The sequence below is a fragment of the Dicentrarchus labrax genome, unplaced genomic scaffold (assembly GCF_905237075.1).
Source record: "Dicentrarchus labrax unplaced genomic scaffold, dlabrax2021, whole genome shotgun sequence".
NCBI lineage: Eukaryota > Metazoa > Chordata > Actinopteri > Moronidae > Dicentrarchus > Dicentrarchus labrax.
Genome location: NW_026136705.1, coordinates 1,640,211 through 1,660,512, shown reverse-complemented (window position 1 = coordinate 1,660,512; position 20,302 = coordinate 1,640,211). Strand labels below are relative to the sequence as shown.

The following is a 20,302-nucleotide window of genomic DNA, read 5'->3' as shown; positions in this document are numbered from 1 at the left end:
TCAAAAATCAAACTTATTTTGGTAAAAGCATCGCTCCCTATTTTACTTTCATCTTTCCCTCGTCTTCTTCTTCTCCCTTCTCCATCCATCCATCCATGCCCTCCTCCGCCTCTTGTTCAGATTAGCAGGAGGTGCTGGCAGCGGTCTCCCTTGCCCCTTCTTTCACCCCGAGAACACACTGCTCCCTCCTCCAGCACTCTTGTCCCGGGCTGAGTATAGAACACAATGTTAAGCTCTCTTTCTCAATGACTGTGTTTGTGTGTGTGAAACGGAGAACGCATTTTTAGCCGCGACCAGCAGCTCTATAGCTCGCTCCGTCTGTCAATTGGTCGGCCCACAAAAACCTTTCCACAGTTTTCGCCCTAAGAGGCTGGAATCCAGTATGGAGGTCAAGCGTGTGCGCGAACATGTGGATGCATGCGCGTACACGGTCTTGTTTGCCAGTTATGAACTTTATATATGTGTGTAAATGCTCAGAGGACGACGCAGGAATTATTCTTTTTATTCTACTGTCAACAAATCCAATGAAAAGACCAAAAACCAGCAACGTGTTAGTCCATCTCCCTACACTTTATGACTTCCCTATGCTGTTTGCTCAAACATATACTTCTATTTAAAAAAAAAAGGTTTATTCCCACAGCAGCTGGGCACTGTAGTTTTTAACAAATGTTACCCAAACTGGAGGAAACAGTGCATTTGTGTTTGGGACTATTTTCAGCTGTGGATGAATACACATTTGGTGTTCTAGTGAGTATTTACAGCAGCAGGACGGTGTGTGTGGGATTCGGCCAAAATAAACTACAGTGTATGTTCATGATTTGGCTCATTGATGCGTTTTTAATAGTTTTTGGAGAACAGTGGCGCTCTATGGCACAGACAGAGGAAGACGGTTGTTAGTAGGATGTATTCATTCGGTCTGTTTGTGGGATTTATTGACAATAAGAAAAATACATTATTAAAAAAATGCGTTGAGTTCCACACTGTGTGCCTGTATTCACTTGTACTTGTGCGTGTGTGTGTGTGTGTGGCAGGGTATTAGCTGGGGTCCCGGGGTGAGTGCTTAGAGAGTTTTGAACAACCATAATCTCCCTCCCTATAATGTCCCCAGGTCAGGGGCCAACCCTCTCTCTCTCGCTCGCTCTCTCTCTCTCGCTCTCTCTCTCTCGCTCTCTCTCCCTCCATTCTCCTTGTTTCTTGGCTGAACTATCCGAAGCCCTTCTTCGTTAATCCGTCCTTTTCGAAACGAGCACCCTTCCCATCTCTCCGCCTCCTCTGCCACGCTCTGCGCTCGCTTTCTCTCGCTTCGCTTTTGGCGCTTACCTCCTTTCACACTTTCTCTTTCTCCATTCTTTCCCCTCCATTCTTTATCTCTCTTCCTCCCCTCCTTCGCTTTCCTTCCTTCCTTTCCTTTCTCCCATCCTACCTTCATTCCTTCTCTTTCGTCTCCCCTCTCTGTCTCCCTGATGCGGTGGCGTGACCGCAAAGGGACGGGGTTCATTGTCAAGTCGAGGACCTATCGCACCATTCAGCCACACAATCACACACACACACACACACATAAAAGCTCACACACTGGTTCCTTGGTATCTCTGGCACCGGCTGAATGATTGACAGCTGAAAAGAAAGAAGGAATTCCCTCACAGCCTTTGACCTCGTTTCCTCTCTCTCGCCATTCTCTGCCGCTGCTTTCTCACTTTTCATTTTTAACCTTTAATTTAGTTACAGTCCTCAAGATTCACATTTTTTTGGACAGATTTTCGTTGCCATCTTTGCGCTTCTGCATCGCATTGTTACAAAAAAACAAATCACCTGTCAGTCAAGCTGTGTGGCCATAGCTTCTTTGGATATTCTGTTGAAGCGTTTTGAGTGAGTCATTAATTCACCTGTTCATTTTCTCCAGAATGGGTGTTGTTTTCCTGTCACTAATGATAACATGTGACTCATCTTCTCCATTGCAACCATCGCACTAAAACAAAGATCGGCTGGTGCGTCACCTCACATTGCTTCGTTGTCTTTCCTGTGTTAAAAGTTGCACTTCAACACTTTAGCGTTGGCGCCTGCAGTGACCACCAGTCAGTACTCTGCATCTCTTGTTTAGTTTAATTTGTGTACGTGACTGCAGAGATATGGTGAAAGTGACCGATGCATGAGAGCAAAACAAATTTAATTCGATTTGCAGTGATGGAAAAATTATGGTTTTAATCGTTTTCAGATGAATTCCCAATTTGGGTTCAACTTTTTTCACCAAAATCTACGCAAATTAACCGATTGTGTCAGGACTAATTTCAATGGTGACAGCTCCAAAACTATATAAAATAAAGAAAAGAAAGAAGAATATAAATTGAAATTGTATTTGTGATAATTTATGTTACTGCAAAGTATTTCAACAGAGGATCATTTTAAGTTGGTTATTGTGCAACAATGACTCATTAATCCAGAAAATACCATGCAACACCGAGTTCTCATACGCACCATGCAGTTGATACGTAACTACAATATATCTAGTGTACAATGCATTACATTCATTGGCCAGATGCCATTTGACCAAAGCAACTTACTTACTTATAAGTAGAAACAAGAAAGATGTCGCCCAAAAATTCAAGCGCATCGCCCGAACATTTTCGTGCACAATGAAAGGATTTCAACCGGAGGACGACGACACATTTGAGAATTTATTTGCTGCAGACTTTAGCCTCAGAAACATCTCAAAATGTCACATCATCATCTACCAAGTCTCTTTTTGCTCTCCGTTTTCATGCCTCAGCAGGACAGACGCACATCCGAGCCACTAAATTACTCCTTGAATCCGACTTTGTTGTATTCAGCACTTCTGTCATTCAGTTCCTGCTACTGTTTTCCCATCAGCCTCTGTTTCTTCCTCTTTCTAGAAAAGCCTTCTCTAATATTTAAACATGTTTTATAACTGCACCAAATGTACACTTTCTCTCCTAGTCCACACACACTCTCGCTGTCCCCGGGTGTGTGTGTGTGTGTGTGTGTGTGTGTGTGTGCTGGTTGAACCGCAGCGTTGATCTGAGTAAACATAATTAGCTGTGTTTTTTTGTCTTGCCCTAATAAAAGAGTCATTTGTTGGACATTTCCACTGCGCTACAAAGAGGACATTTATAAGCCCGGGCCCCGGTTCGCCCCCAGGCCAACCCCAACAGAACAGACGGGGGTATTTTTAGCGCGGCCGGCGCGCTAGCTAGCTCTGCTCGGACAGCGTGTGTGTGAGAGGAGTGTGTGTTTGTGGAGAGGGAGAGAACAAGAGAGAGACAGGGAGATTTTATGGGATTTTCTGTGATCGTGGTGGCGTTTGTCAGAAATCCGGAGTGTGTGTGAACGTGTAATGAAAGATTTTGTGTGTGTGTTTGGATGGCGTGTGTGGAAAATCCTCACTGTAACCCCCCCCCCCCCCCTCCTCCCCTCCTTTATTGAGGTTCTTGTAAAATATCTGATAAATCTCTGTTCAAAAAATATAAAAGGGACTCTGTAGAAGCTGACATGGCTGGTTACAAGAGCGGCCCTGTCCAGACTGTAGACACACAAAGTTGAAAGCACTATTCCCTTACTTCATTATTAAATACTGTTCCTGACCCTCACTGGTGTGTGCATAACCTTTAACCCTGACATAACCTTAATGTTACCCTGACTTTGATTTCATCTTAACCTGCAGCTCTTTGCAGTAGTTTATACCTAATGGCGCCTCAGAGTCCAGTTTGAAGCCGCGTTCGCTGCTCTCGCTGCTCTCAACCTGCGCCGGCGCCGGCTTTGTTTTTATCTTAAAGTGAACGGGGAGCTTTGGCCGAGAAAGTGGTCGAAAACACAGACCATTTTAGTCTGATTTAAAAATTTCCACACTGCTTTGTGCGCTTGCTGGCTGTAACAAAGGTCATCCTTTACCGTTACGACAATCCAGCACGCACAGGAGTGAGCAGAGTGCTGAAATTAGGAGCATTGCTATCCCTGATTTAAATATGGTCTGGGGCCCTTGAGTAAACTTCTATAAAAGCATACCTGCAAGTCAAACATCATTAAATCATAGGTCTAATGGAGACTGTAGCAGCTGTTACTCTGCTGCTGAAGCATTTAGGTCGTGTTTTTACCATATATAAGATCTAAAACTACACACACAACTTTACTTCGATGGAACATCCTTAAGACACTTTTCAGTAGAACTCAGAAAAATCTTAATTTCCTGTCACGTTTACCCCACCTAATGACTCAAGTGAATATACAAGTCACTACCCTGTCTTATTTATTCAAAATAGAATTATGTAAGACAGTGTAGCTTAAACTTAAGGTTAATTTGACAAATCTATAAAAAAAATATATCATGGGGACTATTTAGTTTTTTGGACCATGTTTTTGTCCAATAAAACGTTGTTGTCCATCACAGCTGTTTATGCTATGAACTCAACATAGTAAAAATCAGGTAGTTATAGTAGAACCCCAAAGGAAGCCAAGTTAGATGACATCAGAGTTTTGATTGGCTGTTTGTGTTCCATGAGGCATCAAATTTTGCAGTTAATTGCGCCAGTGAAATTCTGTTTCATACAAATTGAGATGGAATAGTTTAACACCGGCTTTGGTTTACAGTAATTAATGGAGTACAACACCTGCATGCACAAACAACAAGCACAAAATCCATGTGAGGTTGCAAGAAAAAAGCCAAAAAACAGCACTAGAGTGCCTTAAACTCTTTGATTTCTGGCTTTGTTCAAAGATTATTCACATTTACAACAAGTGACTGAGCGGTGTTCCCCTTTACGTACACATGCACACATCATGTTTTTGAGCCCTCCGCAGCCAGCTTGTGCTTCGCTTAGTTGCCTGGTAACGCATCCACAAGAAGAAGAAGAAGAAGAAAAAAAAAAAAAAAGCTTTAAAACTTTATGCCCGCCATCATTAAGAGAAACCTCTTTATGGTTTTCAGCTCACATCAGAGTTTGTTGCCTGTGACCCCGGTGGTAAAATCAGCCGTAATGTTGTGGTAGCAATTTTGGTTTCTGGGTTGTTTTTTTTTGCGAATCGATGCGAGTGTTTACAGTGAAGGCTCCTTCGCTTCACTGAAGTTTGGAGGGAAAGTGTGTGTTCAGCCTGCGCAATCAGTGTGAAGCTGTGACGCCTGCGTCTCCACGGCGACGTCTACGACTCTGTGTATGTGTGTGTTGTGATCCCGTGTGCGGTTATGTACGTGTTCTCCTGCAAGAGAAGTGTGGCGTCATTACATCACAACTTTTCCATGCTTGCTCTGTATGTGTGTGTGTGTGTGTGTGTGTGTGTATTGCCAGATTTTGGAGGGAAGGGGGGTGTACACTTCTCACCTTATATGCTAAATGTCATCCAGACCACACCCCTGGCACACACACACGCACACACAGATTATTTTAGTGTAACTTTTTTGTTTTACGCACCGTTTTTTTCCATTTTCTTGTGGGGAATAAGACAGATGAAAACCTTCAGTATCCCGCCAAAAATGTGTGTGTGTGAAAAGAAAATAGTGAGAAATGGAAAGAGTAAACGTATGAAGAGATACACACATAATGCACGTAGCTGCACACACACACACCACAAAAAGTACACAATCGGCCCAATCTGTTGCTGTATCTTGGAGTGTGAAAGGGAGCCTTGTCTGGCTGCCTGAGGAACTCCCTTCGAATTGGACTGTGGTGTTGTGTGTGTGTGTGTGTGTGTGTGTGTGTGTGTGTGTGTGTGTGTGTGAGTGTGAGTGAGAGAGCAGGCCTGCCAGGCAGACATACTAAACCACTCTACATCCATGTGGCAGCAAAATGTAGCTTGGAAAACAACCCCACTCTTACACGCACACACACCCCAAGGGCTCCAGAGGCCAGCCGGCGACCTGGTGTGTGTGCTAATGTGTGTGTGTGTGTGCCACAGTTAAAAGAGGAAGTGTACAGGAGCTGTGAAAACAGTTCAGGTCAACAGTTTGTACCCAGACAGATCGTCAAGAGGGAGAGAAAGAAACCGGAATCTGCAAATGTGAAGGATGAGGGATAAAAGGCTGAACGTTTCTTAAAAAATACTCTCTTTAAATAAGAATTCACCTGGTATGCCACATTTAGGTGGCTATTTCCAGTCACTATGATGTAAGTCGATGGTAGAAAATAGCTTTAAATGTTGTGTATTGGTGTAAATCCCTTAAAATCAAAGAGCGGTTACTTTCCAGTCGACATTTTGCACGTTCAACAAGAAGAAACACATGCTACAAGCAGCTGATGCTGTTTTCTGTAGAAATATATAGAGATGTGTACAACCACAGAAGCTTGATGTAGACCAGAATGCAAAGCAGCTGCAAGATATTGAGTAAAACTTTACAGGAAAACCTCAAGAGACAAATCTCCAAAATGCACGGTGTAGATAAAATAATGTCAACACCTCATGAAAAGGTCTTAACATCTGAAGTAGCTTAAGCTCAATGACAAACACAGCTACAGAGGTGGGGCGTGTGTTGGGGCTGAATGCTAATTAGCAGCATTTTTCATCTATAAAAGCAGTCTGGCAATCAGAGTTTTCAAAGCAACATGAAACAGCTAACAGAGCTGCAAAGAGGCCGAAGCATCTGTGCTCAATTTAGGCCGAGTTCACACAGAGAAACGTTAAGATGTGAGGTGCGTCGCAAGAAGGGGAGAGAGCGATGAGCTGCAACTGCCAGGAACGACAGGAAGACGGAGGCGAGTCTTGTGCGTCTTTGATGGCGGTTCGACAGGTATTTGACACTGCGGCCTCTGAGAATTTGAAGCGATTTCAAGATTTTCACCTTTGTTTGTGCGACGAAGAAAAAACGCAGTCGAGACGCACCTGCCCATTGAATCATGGGGAGTTAATAAAGCAAAGCAAAAGTTGTCTTTGTGTAAACAAAGCCTTAAAAACCAGAAGGAATCTTTTATTACATGATGAAGAACATCAGCAAACTGCATCAAGAAAGAGGAAGAATGTCGATATCGGACGATTCTGCAAATGTTTGTTCAAATAATTGTTCAATGACTACGTTCAGTCTCTGTAATACCTGCGTATGGCAACTTCGATATGGTTATGGTTGAGAAAAGAATGTGTTACAGTTAATAAAAAGGCACATTTTTATTTCAGGAACGAAAACACCACCCGGACCTCTTCAGCCTTACCTGTCATTTAAATCGTGACGGTGCGTAATCGTCCAATATGGACTCAGTTCTTGGGTTGAACAGCCGCTTTACTTCAAAATAGATGTCTTTTTTAATGGAATAATGAGGTGTTTCCATTATTTTGGGCACACGGTGGAAGACCAAAAGAAGAAATCAATGGGCAATGACAAATTATAGCTAAAAGCCAAAAACATTACTGTAAAGTTTACTACTTTTAAACAATTGTTAAATGTAAACACCAGGCAAAGAAGGTCAACGGGAAGGGCTGCATTATGGGAAGTGTAGGTGATTGACCTAAAATAAAAAACAGGACACATCTACCTCTGCAGCACTGATTTTGACCATGTATTATTTTTAAATCGGTCTCTTTTGAATCCCCAGAATGAATGGAATTACAATATTGACTCACTGGAGTACACCTTTAAGGCATTACAAACATGCTGAATGCATTTCTACCTCATAAAACCATGACAGTAGCAGCTATTAATCCTATGATCCATAGAAGAAAAAGATAAAAGATGAACAGATGTAAATGGCTTATAGTTCCAGCGCCACATCTACAGCTTCTGTACATATTTGGTTTATCTCAGAGCGACTTGCAGCAACCGAGCGGGTAGTTGGTTTCCATTTTAACAGCTGTTGGCGAATGAAGCAGTTTTTGATTTGATTGTATTAAATGTATCAAGGCTTCGCTGCGGGACCCTCAGCCACAAATTACACCGTAAACCAGAATCACTGCGAGGATAAACGCTGCAAAAGATGAAGCCGTGTTTGTGCGCACACACTCTCGCACTCCCACACCACTTCTGTGAGAGGTGTGTCTCAAACAGGAAATAAAGTACCTGCTAAAATTAGTCCCTGAACACACACTTAAATGTACGCTCAGGAGCTCTCTCTGTTGGTTTCCTGCAGTGTGACGGTTACAGTAGCTCTAAATCTTAATTCCCGGCAGAATAAAAAGGGAAAAAAAGAGAAAGGTTTGCCCTTATGTATAATTTTGTAAAAAAAAAAGCACTCAAAGAGAGAAAGAGAGAAGGAAACTTTCTCATATAAATGCGGGACCAAACTGTTTTACGGCACTTGATAGTACTGCTTCTTTGGCACTTATGTTTACATATGTTACCAGTGTGTGTGTGTGTGTGTGTGTGTGTGTGTGTGTGCTTCACAGTCATACATATCTCTTTCCCCAGGAGTAAACTGGGGTCAAACCAGTTAGTGTTGTCACGGCAATTTGCAGTTAGGCCTCTGCATGTTTGTTTGCTTTTCACGTTTTTTTTGTGCATTTTATGAATTTGGGGGTATGTGTACATGCATGTGTGTTTTTCCTGTATGTGTGTGTCCAACAGTGTGTGAATGATGCGTTTGTCTGCGAGTGTTGGTTCGTGAGCTGATATGTGCGTGTGTGTAACACAGTAAGCTGCCCTCGGGCTGATATATATTCTTTTCACTCAAACAGCCCATTTACAGTTCTGGGGTCGGCTCCCTCTCGCTCTGCCGTGACCCGGACCGTTTAGAGGTCAGCGTCAAAGCTGAACCCAGGTCAGCTCACTAACTGACTCCAGCTCCGGTCCTCTGGGGGTTTACTGACAGCCAGGCTGCCCAAACCGTGGGGCAGGGGCCCAGAATGGGCTGTAGGGCTTCTCCTGGTGGGTCCTAGAGTGGAAAAAGGGGCTTTCTGTATCCTCTGCAGCGGGGAGGTTTTGAAGCATTACAAGGCATTTTAAGCATCTTTGCTGTGTTTCTATGCTCCAGTTCCTCTAGACCAGCATCAACTGTCGCGTCCTCTTCCTTGGAGTTTCTGTAGATTAAAGTTGAGTTTCTGTCTTTTCCTTTTCAGCCAACGGAATGATGGCTCACGCAAATTACACATTTGGTTCTTATTCTTCTGTTTATTTCAGCCGAAGTGGAAACATTATACACCTGATCTCCTAGCAGACAGTGAGTGTTTACAATGGGAAAAGGAGCTTTCAAGAAATAGTTGGAGAACTGGAATTAAAATGAGAAAAAAATAGGTTATTCCCCTTATTAAATGCTAATTTCGGTCCTGGAAGTGTCCAGTTGTTCCCAAGCTGGGGCTTAATAAATCTAAGCGGTTGTAAAATAGTTACCAGACCAGGAAAAAAGATCTTTTTCAGTCCTCCAAAAAGTGTTTAAATAAAAAAATCTAGTTATCTAGTTAAAGTGGTCAAAACCTTCCGTGATGTGCATCCTGCAACAAGATGTAGAGGAGGGGTTAAAGTATCTCTTAACACTCAAATATACATTGTAGATTTATATTTGTGTCCCATATACACATTGTTTCAGGAGGCTATAGCTGAAACGAATGAACTGAGGCTGAAATTGATCAAATCCCTCAGGAAGCGCATCAAGATCTGTTTACATTCCTTCGCTCTGGTCCTTCTGGATGAGAAATTTCATTTACTGTACTTGAAGCCTGAGCTGCAAATGTTTTGAGAACCTTTGACCTCAACTCTTTATCTGTCTGCGTTAAAGCTGGACTCAGATCACATCCTAAAGGCATCCTAAATAGGTTTTCATTGAATTAACCTGGTGTATACGGGCTTCCTAAACATCTGCAGTCTGCAGGTTTACTTTTGCTCTGGGAGCCGAGATGATGGAAACATCAGTAACTTTTAGCATGTGGGGACTCACCAGAAATGGTCTGTTTGGGCCCCAAACCACAGAGAGAAAAAATACTTACTCAGAGCTTTTAGAGGTGAAGATCAAAGCTGGAGTGAAGGTCAGATCATAAAGGCTGTTTTAAATTAATAGCAAGCGTAAAAAACAGTTGTAAAAATCGCTGCGGAACTTAAACTTGAAAGGTTCGGGTCAGTTTTCGGTCCGGTTTTGCAAAATAACATCAGCATCGTTTCCTTAATGATGGTGATGGTGAGGTCGAGGAGAATGATGATGACGTTGGGGATCATCATTCAAGCAGGTGATGTGATATTATATATCTTACATACGTCAGCTTTTTGACCCCTCATTTGTTCATTCTCAAATTTCTGGCTGGTCCATTCCGGTTTTCCTGTGCCAAAGTCAAACAGAGCAGAACAGAGTGGAGATCAATGACAAGAACAATAAAATCAACTGGATGGACAGGAAAAGCATTTCTCTAACCTCAGCTAAACTGGGTGGAGTGTTTGGGGATTTCCTCGGAATAATGTTCTCTTCACACCTTTCTGCCATTCATCTCTACTGGTAGAGAAGGGAAATTCCACCTTTCAGCAAAATTCACATCATTTCCTTGACGGTCTCCTTCTGCCCAGACATCCTTTTAAAACCACCCCATAATTTTTCCTCACACTTTCTTCAGGCTTTCAATTTTTAATTATGCGTCTTTTTACATAAATATAAATCTTTATGAGGTGAATATGCAGAATTACATAAAACATTGAAAAAGCAGGTGATTGAAGCAGAGCTTTCTAATAATAGTTGATATTGGACTGATGTTTAATGGCTAAAAACTAGAAATCCACTCATGTGAAGCAACCTAAGTATTGATTAATAATCCTTCCACACTCTTTGTCCAATGAAAAGCTCTTAGAATCGTAACTCACGGACATCGTCGACACACGATGTCCCGTAATGAATTTGTGTTCTCGTTCACATTAGCAGAGCTCCAACATTAATCTGTATGTCTCCTCTCTGTCCCCCTTTGTCTAGGGTTCGGGCTTCCATGCGTCGCGGAGGCAGAAGTACGGCAACGTGTTCAAGACCCACCTGCTGGGCCGCCCTCTGATCCGGGTGACGGGCGCCGAGAATGTGCGCAAGGTGCTGATGGGCGAGCACACGCTGGTGACGGTGGACTGGCCTCAGAGCACCGCCACGCTGCTGGGACCCAACTCACTGGCCAACAGCATCGGAGACATCCACCGCAAGAGGAGGAAGGTCAGCATGCACACAAAGACATGAACACACATGCAGGCACATGTTGGAGGTGGGGATATGAGGGTGAGGAAGGGGGGAAAAACGGACACATGAGCCCCTTCTTTGAGCACTCCAGCTCATGAGTGTTCTGCGAACTTAAGTCATGCAGGCAATCCCACCTTGAAAATATGTAATATAACACCTCCTACAGTACAAGGTTCATATATGAATTAAAAGCAGCAACGTTAAAGGAATTTCCCACTGATCTTTTGATCCAAAACTCATCTCTGTAGCGTTAAAACGTGGCTCTGAAAATTTTGTATCTTGCTCCATCACTGTTAATGGCAGCCTGCATTTGCAGCACTTCAAATAGGCCGGCTACAGCATCAATAACGTTCATCAGGGAACTTGTAGAGAGACATTGTCTGCCTGTTTTCTTTGGTATTTTAAAGACAGCTCTGTAATAAATTTCATCGACGCCAACTGCTTTTATACTTTTGCATGTCGGAGTGAAAAGCACTCACAGTCCTGTGAGAGCCACGCTGGTAATCGCACAGAAACAGACTTCCGTATTATTTTGTACAAGAATTTAAGAACAGAATTCTCAGGGATAAACATGAGCATCAAATACCTCTTGTGTTCCACTTTTTAAATAGAGGCCGATCTAGATCTGAAAAAATGCCTTGCCATACCAGTTTCATGTCAAATGAACACATTCATTTAGATTAATTTTTTAAAAATGTGTTAAAAAAACAAATTACCGCAATTGAATTTGTCTGCTATGGTAACATTCTAGACAAAGTTAAATGAAATAATACTTGGAAATAAAACAATTGATGTCTAATGCCACCTTTAGATATTTCTATTCAATGCTTTACTGATGTGCCGCAATAATGGGATGTTTTTCAGTTAAAATATCTTAATTTGGTGGATTTTCAAAGCAAATATACTGGAAATTCATTCTGGAATGAGCAGCAGAGACAACACACACACACATTTGTCAAAGGCACTGGAGTCACTCGCTGCACAATGAGGAAGGTAGGACACACTCTTCCACACAAACAGAAAGAGAGAGTATCAGTGTAAAGCTATCCCGTCCTCTCGGCCTTATCTGCAGCGTTCTGGCTACTGAAGCGTGAGAACGACCCCTCCATCGCTCCATCCTTTCCCTCCACTCATCTGCATGGAGAGAGAGGGACTCCGCTCAATGCCCGCCCGCCCTCCTTTTTCTCATCTTCACTGCTTAATTTCTCCCTGATTCTGACCATTATATCTCTCTTTCTGTTCCTTTTTTTTCAGTCTTTCTTTTTCACCTTCTGTCTCTCCATACTTCCTCTCTCTCTCTTTTCTGTGCCAGGACCATTTCAGGTAATCAGCCACTTACCTCTCCCTCCCATTATGCCGTTATCCCTGGGGCACATACCTTCTCTCTCTCTCTCTCTCTCTCTCTCATTCATATACACACAGATAAACACACACAAAGGACCAGAACGAGAGGAACGAGGAGCAGGGTCTGGTGTGTTTTCCTGTAAGTCAGTCTCCAGTTTTCTCTCCCTGGATCCTCCGTGGAGGGGTAGAGGAAGGAGGGAGATTTTTTTTTTTTTGGAGGGGTTTTGGAGGCGGGGTCAGGTTTCGTTACCGCGGTGCCCCGGGACAGTGAAGGGTCGGCTGGGTCTAATCTGGGCTCTGATCCCCTCTCCTCTCCCTGGAGACCCCTGCACTAACCTCATGTAATGACCCCTGATTAGGGAGGCTGCCTCCAACACAGCACAAAGAGGGGCTTTCTGTGGTGGCCCCACACACACACACACACACACACACACACACACACACACACACACACGTATAACAGTACACGAAAGCATATGTGCACACACACCTGAACATTCCCCTGCTCTCGACCCAAACAGCCAGATACAGTGACGGAGGTCGGTACTGTTGCTTATAGTCATGGGTTTGAGCCCTGTGTTGCTGGGCAACCACACTGCTGAGGTGCCTTTGAGCAAGACAAGCAATCTCATACCTGCTGCCATTTTGTCCACGACCTCTGACCTTCCTGAAGAGGCAAAAGGGCAAAAAGGAAAGAGGTTTTCCCTACAGACATCAAGTAATGAAGCCTCATATTACAGTTTGATTTTGAAGTACCGTATTGGCTCCAATATAAGACCCCGCTCTTTTTCCATCACCTGTTTCTGGAAAAAGGCTTTTTGAAGATACAGCACACTTTCACACTAGTTTTGTCCAGGAAACTTTCCCTTGAGATGAATCCAAGGAGTAGAAAGTCCTCATTCTCTGCACCTTTTCTCTCAAAAAGTGAAACATTAAAACAGAATGTAAATAGATTTGAAAAGCTTTTCTATCGATCAGACACTCTCACTCTCCTGTCAGGCTCTTGGAAGTGGTCAAAAGATCACATGATTCAGTCTGTCCTTTTAGAGATGCCCCGAGAAACGTTAAACTGAGCTAGCAGCTCTCTTTATGGGAGATCAGCCTTTACATCCAGTTTTTGTTTTTTTGAAAGACAAAGAAGAAGAAAGGTCACTGTTAGAAAAGATGAACAGTCAAAGAAAAGAGTGCCAGCCACAGAAAACCTCAAAAAAGGAGGTGTGATCCCGCCCACACTGATTGATTGACAGGTGCAAAAGAGGGTCAACAAACAGAGACAGATAGAGAGAGAGAATGGCGAGGAGGGTAGAGAGGTCAGCTGGGCAGTTTTCGAGGCTTATGTAGGCGTGTATGTGTGTGTGTGTGTGTGGGTTGGCAGCACTCCCTCTTGTTTTCTGGGTAATAAAACTAAGTCAACAGACAGAAGCGAAACAACATCAACTGAGCGAAAGAATGAGAGACTGGCTTACTGTCTGACCCACTGGACCAGAACTGCTCCTCTGTGTGTGTGTGTGTCGGTCCTCCTTGTGGGTTTTTGTACGGAAAAACAATCTTCACACAGCACATTAGCCTTTGGTGGATCAACAGAGCCAGCCAGTTTCCATATAACCCCGTGTTAAGCTAGGAAACTAACTCCCTCAAAAGAGCCACAGCGGCCTGGTTTTCCACTACAGGCCAATCAGGGCCAAACGGGGCCAGCCAGGGCTTACACATCATCCTTGTCTGAAAACAACATTGAACATTATGTATTTCTGCTGCAAACAGACATAGTTTATGACTTTTGTCACCGTATCAGGTTTTCTGATGGGCTCGTGAGTTGGGCGTTGGACGTGTTTTGAGGTTTGGAACCAGTGTTTTCGCCCTTTGCCTGAAATTTGCAACAGAAGTTAGTCATAGCAAGTCTCCTATTGGCACCTAGGCAACCCTCAAGACTTTATTTCTATAGACAGATTTCTGGTTTGGTTGGGTTTGGTCTATGGTTTGTCAAGGCAATAATAGTCAGACAGGCAGGGCATGAGGGTTTTCTAATGAACTCTTGGACTGCTGAAACCTGCATGAACATGACAAAAGAATGCAAATTCAGGTATTGGGATCTGGTCCAACTGAAATCACATTCAGTCGTCCCAGAGTGCTGAGAGTGAACCGAAACAGTTGCAGAACCAGTATAATGGCCCACAGAGCTCAGGGGAACTTGCAAAGTTGGGTGTAGATTGTTTCACATGATTCATTGCTGATATAAAAATATTGATTATAGCAGCTTTAAAACTGAATGTCTCGTCTTAGTTATAAAATGTTCAACAATGTTCTTGCACACCAAGTCTTAATGGCAGGTGTGCACTCAAATTGTTGCTTAAAATGATCTAAACTCCTGTAAATAGATTCGATAAGGGGTTTGAAAGGTTCCGATTTGATGTGTTGACCTTGTGTGGGATCAAACTCAGGACCAGTTTGCTAAGAGGTGACAGAACTAACTTTAGTTTTCAGCAAAGTACATTTGACCTTTCATTCCCTCAGCTGTACACAACAAGCAAAATATATGATGATTAAGGACCCGTTCCTTACCTTGCCCCACCATATAAACATGCTGAGGTGGCCTCAGTAAGCCCTACCTAACCTGCAGTGGAAAAAATGTCCCTCTATACTGAAATAACACTGGGTGAATCCAAGTTAGGCCCATACACACACATGCAAATACACACTACTGTTGACAGTGGCAGCCAGTTCTTTATTTTCACCCTTCTGACATACCTCTCACTCTCTGTTCCTCCGCTATTTAAATTCCCTCATCCCACCTCTTTCTTTCTCTCTCTCGTTCCTTCCCTCTCCACATTTTCCTTCCCCCTTGTTTTTCTTGTTTTTGGAACCATCCCTCCATCCCTAAATTTAGGCAAAGGAGAAACACGGGCAGGGAAAACGGAGGGTGAGACAGATTGGACAGGAGTGAAAGAGACATGTGGAGGGATTTAAGTTGACCTCTGCCTCAATTTAAGTGTCACTTTTAACCTTTTCTCTCTGTATCCTTTACATGCAGTGCAATGCAATCCAACTTTCCTTTTCTCACTATGTGCTGTCCCTCATGTCTCTCACCCTCTCTCTCTCTCTCTCTCTCTGTGTGATGGTGAGTCTGTGCTCTTCTGCTCATCACCAGTAGAGGGCACTGCCAATTCTAACTGAGCTGAAGCCCATTATGTCCATCCTCTATTTGCTTTACTCAGTTCTGACTGAAGTCTCTGTACACTTCAGTTTTAAATTAAAACTAATGGGTGCAGTTCAGCTGACTTTTATATTCCCAATTCACCTGCTGCTCTTGTATTGGTTGAGAATATCCAGCAGTTCAAATACTACTCTTACCTTAAGTGGTAGTAAGAAATGTAAAAAAGTAAATGCATGTCCCCTCTCTAATATTATATTATTGGGATGTTATTATTGATGCCTTATGGTGTGAGCAGCATTTAATGTTGTAACTGGTTGAGGTAGATCAAATTATAACTCATTCAAATGCTGCTGCATTGTTTAATATATAGAGCATTTTATTAATTAAAAAATAATTTGCTGATCATATGTTATATGTTTAAAAACAGCAAAGAAACAAGTGAGTAAAGATGTCGAATAAATGCGGTGGAGTAAAAAGTACAATATTTTGCACGTAAAGGCTCATTCTGCTGAGTAACCAATGACTGCAGGGGCATTTAGTGGAGAAAAGAGTACAATATATTTCCATTTAATATACAATAGAGTAAAAGTCCCATAAAATCGATATACTCAAGAGCCAGTATTGCAAAATTATACTTTAATGCAGCCCTTACTTCCCTGCCCCTGACTTAAAAATACATGTTCCTCACACTTAAAGGTCCCGATGATACTGAAGATCTTAAGGAAATAGTTGTGGACGTAAATGAAGAAGAAGTTGTTGTGTTTTTTTTTTTTTTACTGCTCGTGTGATTGTAACATACTTTAGATAGAGATCATAATCTGTGGGACCTCTTTTGTAACATGAACTTCACCTGGCTGCCCTGAGCTCTACATCTAAAGCGCTTAAGCTCGCCAACAAAGCAATCCCTTTCTGATTGGAAGTGATGATAGAAGCAGGGGAAGACGTATGGACTGCTTGTTTGACTAGGAGGAAACGAGAGAAAAGGAATAAAAAGTATGTTAAAAAAAGGATGGATGAAGGGGCCGGGAGAGACGGGAAGAGGTGGGAGTAAAGAGAGAGAGAGAGAGAGAGAGAAGGAGGGCAGAGAGAAGAATAAAGGAGTCTTTACATGTCTGTGGAACCAGCAGCTCGCAGCACTTTCACATAATTTAAGACATATGGACGTTATTAGGACGACTGTGTCTCTCTCTCTGTGTGTGTGTGTGTGTCTGTGACTATATCAGTGTGTGTGTAGGAGTCTGGGAGTGTGTGTGTGTGTGTTTGTGTGTGTGTGTGTGTGTGTGTGTGTGTGTGTGTGTGTGACAGTGTGTGTCTTTAAGCCTGTCTTTGCGCTGCAGGCTACTGAAGACAGTCACGTTTTTGTGGTGCAGCAAAATGACTGTTGTACTGAACAACCCCCCCACCACCACCACCACCTCCGTCCTGTGTGGAACTTGGAACGTCCCAGAGTGACGCTGCATAAAAAACTGTGTTTGATTGGCAGCAAAGACCGTGTAGGGAGATACCATACACATGTGTGTCTGAGTATGTGTGTGTTTGTCTGACCTATAGTTACCTTTCAGAGTCTTGGCCTCCCGTCCGTCTGGGCACACACCCACACACACACACACACACACACACACACACACACACACACACACACACACACACACACACACACACACACACACACAATGACTGACTGAGTCACTGGTCCTACAGTAGCTCAACCCTGCTGTGTGTGTGTGTGTGTGTGTGTGTGTGTGTAGGAAGAGGCAAAGTACTCACCCAAATTGACCAATTATGCATAATGCAGCGCAGACGGGTTAAATAGCTTAATTCACAACGTTACACAACCTCCTTTGGCTTAACGAATATTTTGCCCAATCGCATTTGGGTCTCTCTTCTCATTTTTTTTTTTTTTTATCGTGCTGAAGATCCTGCTGATTCTGAAACATGTTTGCAGAAACCATTGTAGAATAGCTTATTGAATCAAATCAAACGACCAATTAACCAACCAATTACCATCCAATTTACTGATAAAGAAACCTGTAAACTGAACAAATGAGTGGGTAAATCTCTAACAGATGTTAAAAATAAACAAATGATTGAAAAACTGACCACATGACCACACAAGTAATTGACAAAATAACTCAATAAATGACTGTAATCAGTAATCAGTCAGATTATTTAATTGACAAGAGATTACTTGATGTAACCAACTAAATGTTTGACTAATTTAATGATAAACAAATGAGGCAGAAATAGACATCTATTTTTGGGTCAGTCTTCAGGAAGAAAGCGACTTTGTAGTAGCATCTAACCATAGCGACCTACATGGCACAATCAATGTAATTTTGAAAATACTGGAAGACCGTGTTGAGATGCATCATTCCTCCAAATGTCATCCAAATCCACCACATCCTCACACACCTAAAATGGATGAATGAACGGTGTCCAATCGATCACACGTTGTCATTAACAACCCCCAAACTAACTGAACCGACTGCCTAACAGACAAAAGAAAGGCCATGACAGCCTTGTGTTTCTCCTCAGACAGTTTTGAGGTCAGATAGTATGTAATCCCCTGTGGTCAGGGTTGGAGAGCAGGTCATGTAAACTGATCTGTGACCAGCAGCCTCAGGGTGCGGCAGCAGAGGAAATGTAGCGCTGCTAACGTCTCCAGGCGCTCTGTGATCTGCGCTAACCACTCCCTAACACACAAACAGCACATATACTGTATATACCCATACAGTGCGTACACGTAATTCACATGTGCACACTCTCGTGCACACAGCGGCAGCTCAGTGGACTATTGTTCATTCATTCTGAGGACGACGGAGGGAGGGAAGTGGGGTTTGGAGGAACGATGAGAAAGAGAGAAGGAAGAGGGCAACAGAGGAGAAAGAAAATGAGAGGAAAATGAGGTAGAGGACAAAATAAGTGTACAAGTGCCCAAACTGATGGTTTGGTGGCTGAAACATCGACCTCAGGAACCACATGTACCCTCGCTGGCCTGGGCTCAAATCCCACTAGAAGCTCCTTTCTTTCCTCTCAGCCTCCATTATGTCTCAATGAAAAGAAGCAGGAACACTTTGTCTTTATGTTACTTCAGTGTCAAATACACAGTAAAGTCATTTTCTTTGTGCATGATGTGCTTCAAATCCAGGAGAAGTTCAGTTCTAGTTCAATCACAGTAGAAGGAAAGTCGTAAAAAGAACCCACAGCGATAAAGTACATTAAGAAAAAACCACAAACAAGATGCAATTATGAGTTTGTGCAGGTTAGAAAATAAAGAAAAAGCTCATAAAAAACAACACAAAAAGTACTTTAAAATAAACAAAAAAAGGAAAGAATCTAATACAGTGAAACAAATCCAAATTCGATGTTCAACCCGCATCTTAACTAGCATTTCTAAAACGATCGTAAGGCTCTTAAAGTGATTTGAGAGGCTGATTGACCAGCCACTGATCATTAGACAGAAGTATTCATGTCTAATACAAAACTTGCTTGTCTAAATGTTCCAGTCTCATTTCATTGCGCAGAAAATGCAAAACATGTGTACGGTACCAGTCGCTGAGCTTGCTTGACAATGTGCTGCATTGCCTTCCTGCGATTACTGATTGAATAAAAGCTAATATTGTAACTTCTGTGAAACTTAATTTAAAGAATAAGACAGTCCTCTATGGTTTGAACACTGTAGTCTTTTAAACCCCATTGCTAAAAAGCTCAACCTTTAGCGCGGTAAAGGTTAAACGCCAACGAATGTTACTTATCCAAATAAAGCTAAGTGTTAGTGACTGATTCTTATTAATATAAAAACCCTATTCTCGTCCAATCCGCTCACTCTTCTCCTCTCCTCTCCAATGTTCTCCACTTCTAAATCACTTCCAAGACTGTTTTAAAGGCAGTTTTGGAGGTTAAATCAGATGGAATGTTATTTGTCCAAACAACACTGACGACTGGTGACTGATTCATACTCAGAAATACTACGAGCAGCCAGGAAAGACTTAACTCTCCCCCCTCTTCTCTCTTGCTCTTTCTGTCTGTCATTCTAGTTCTGCTGACTACAGCGGAAAACCTCCACAATGTATAAGTCACTTTAAAGAGGGAGGGGGGAGAAAGGGAGAGAGAGAATTTGGGGATGAAGAGGGAAATGGGCATCACTGAAAATGAATAAGAATGAATACATGATGGAAAGTCTTGTCTAGGTAATTCAAGAGAGAGAAGAAGGGGATTAATGGATAGAAAATGTTGCAGAGATATGACAGGAGAGAGAAAGAAGGCTAATATTAGAAAATTTGGATCCACTGTGCGAAATGTCAAATGAGTCAGACTCATGACCACTGAGTTAAAGCCACTTTTTATACTGCTGAAGTGCCATTCATAGGCGAAATACCATTACCTTTTGGAGGTTTGTCCATCCTTAAAATGGCCGTGTGTCAACTAATTTTGGTTGCAATTGCTCAGTTTATTCAAGAGTTATAAGAGTTGTTAGATCATGCCAGTTACAAGGATATAATACAAAAACATATACCTCTTGTTTTTGGTGTTATCCAAATACGTGCTGCACTAAATTTGATAAAGACGTTTCAAGTTTGTTGGAGTTGGTGAAAACAATTGCCTATATAGAAAGATATATGTTTGACCAAGCATACCTCACATTTTAGGAGTTATTTGCAAAAAGTTAGAGCGCTTTATAAATGGTCACATTGAAACCAAAAACGGATCAATTTGCCCCTTGCCTGAACTTTTCCACCAAATTATA

The 20,302-nt window shown here is 42.5% G+C and overlaps 1 protein-coding gene across 1 annotated transcript in view; it reads left to right on the top strand.

Moving 5' to 3' along the window:
- The window catches only part of LOC127363532 (cytochrome P450 26B1), a 36,478-nt gene that overhangs the window by 8,344 nt on the left and 7,832 nt on the right, over positions 1-20,302 (top strand). Inside the window, exon 2 of the mRNA XM_051400077.1 lies at positions 10,812-11,036. Coding sequence (XP_051256037.1) covers positions 10,812-11,036 — 225 coding nt within the window. The remainder of the gene's footprint in view (positions 1-10,811; positions 11,037-20,302) is intronic.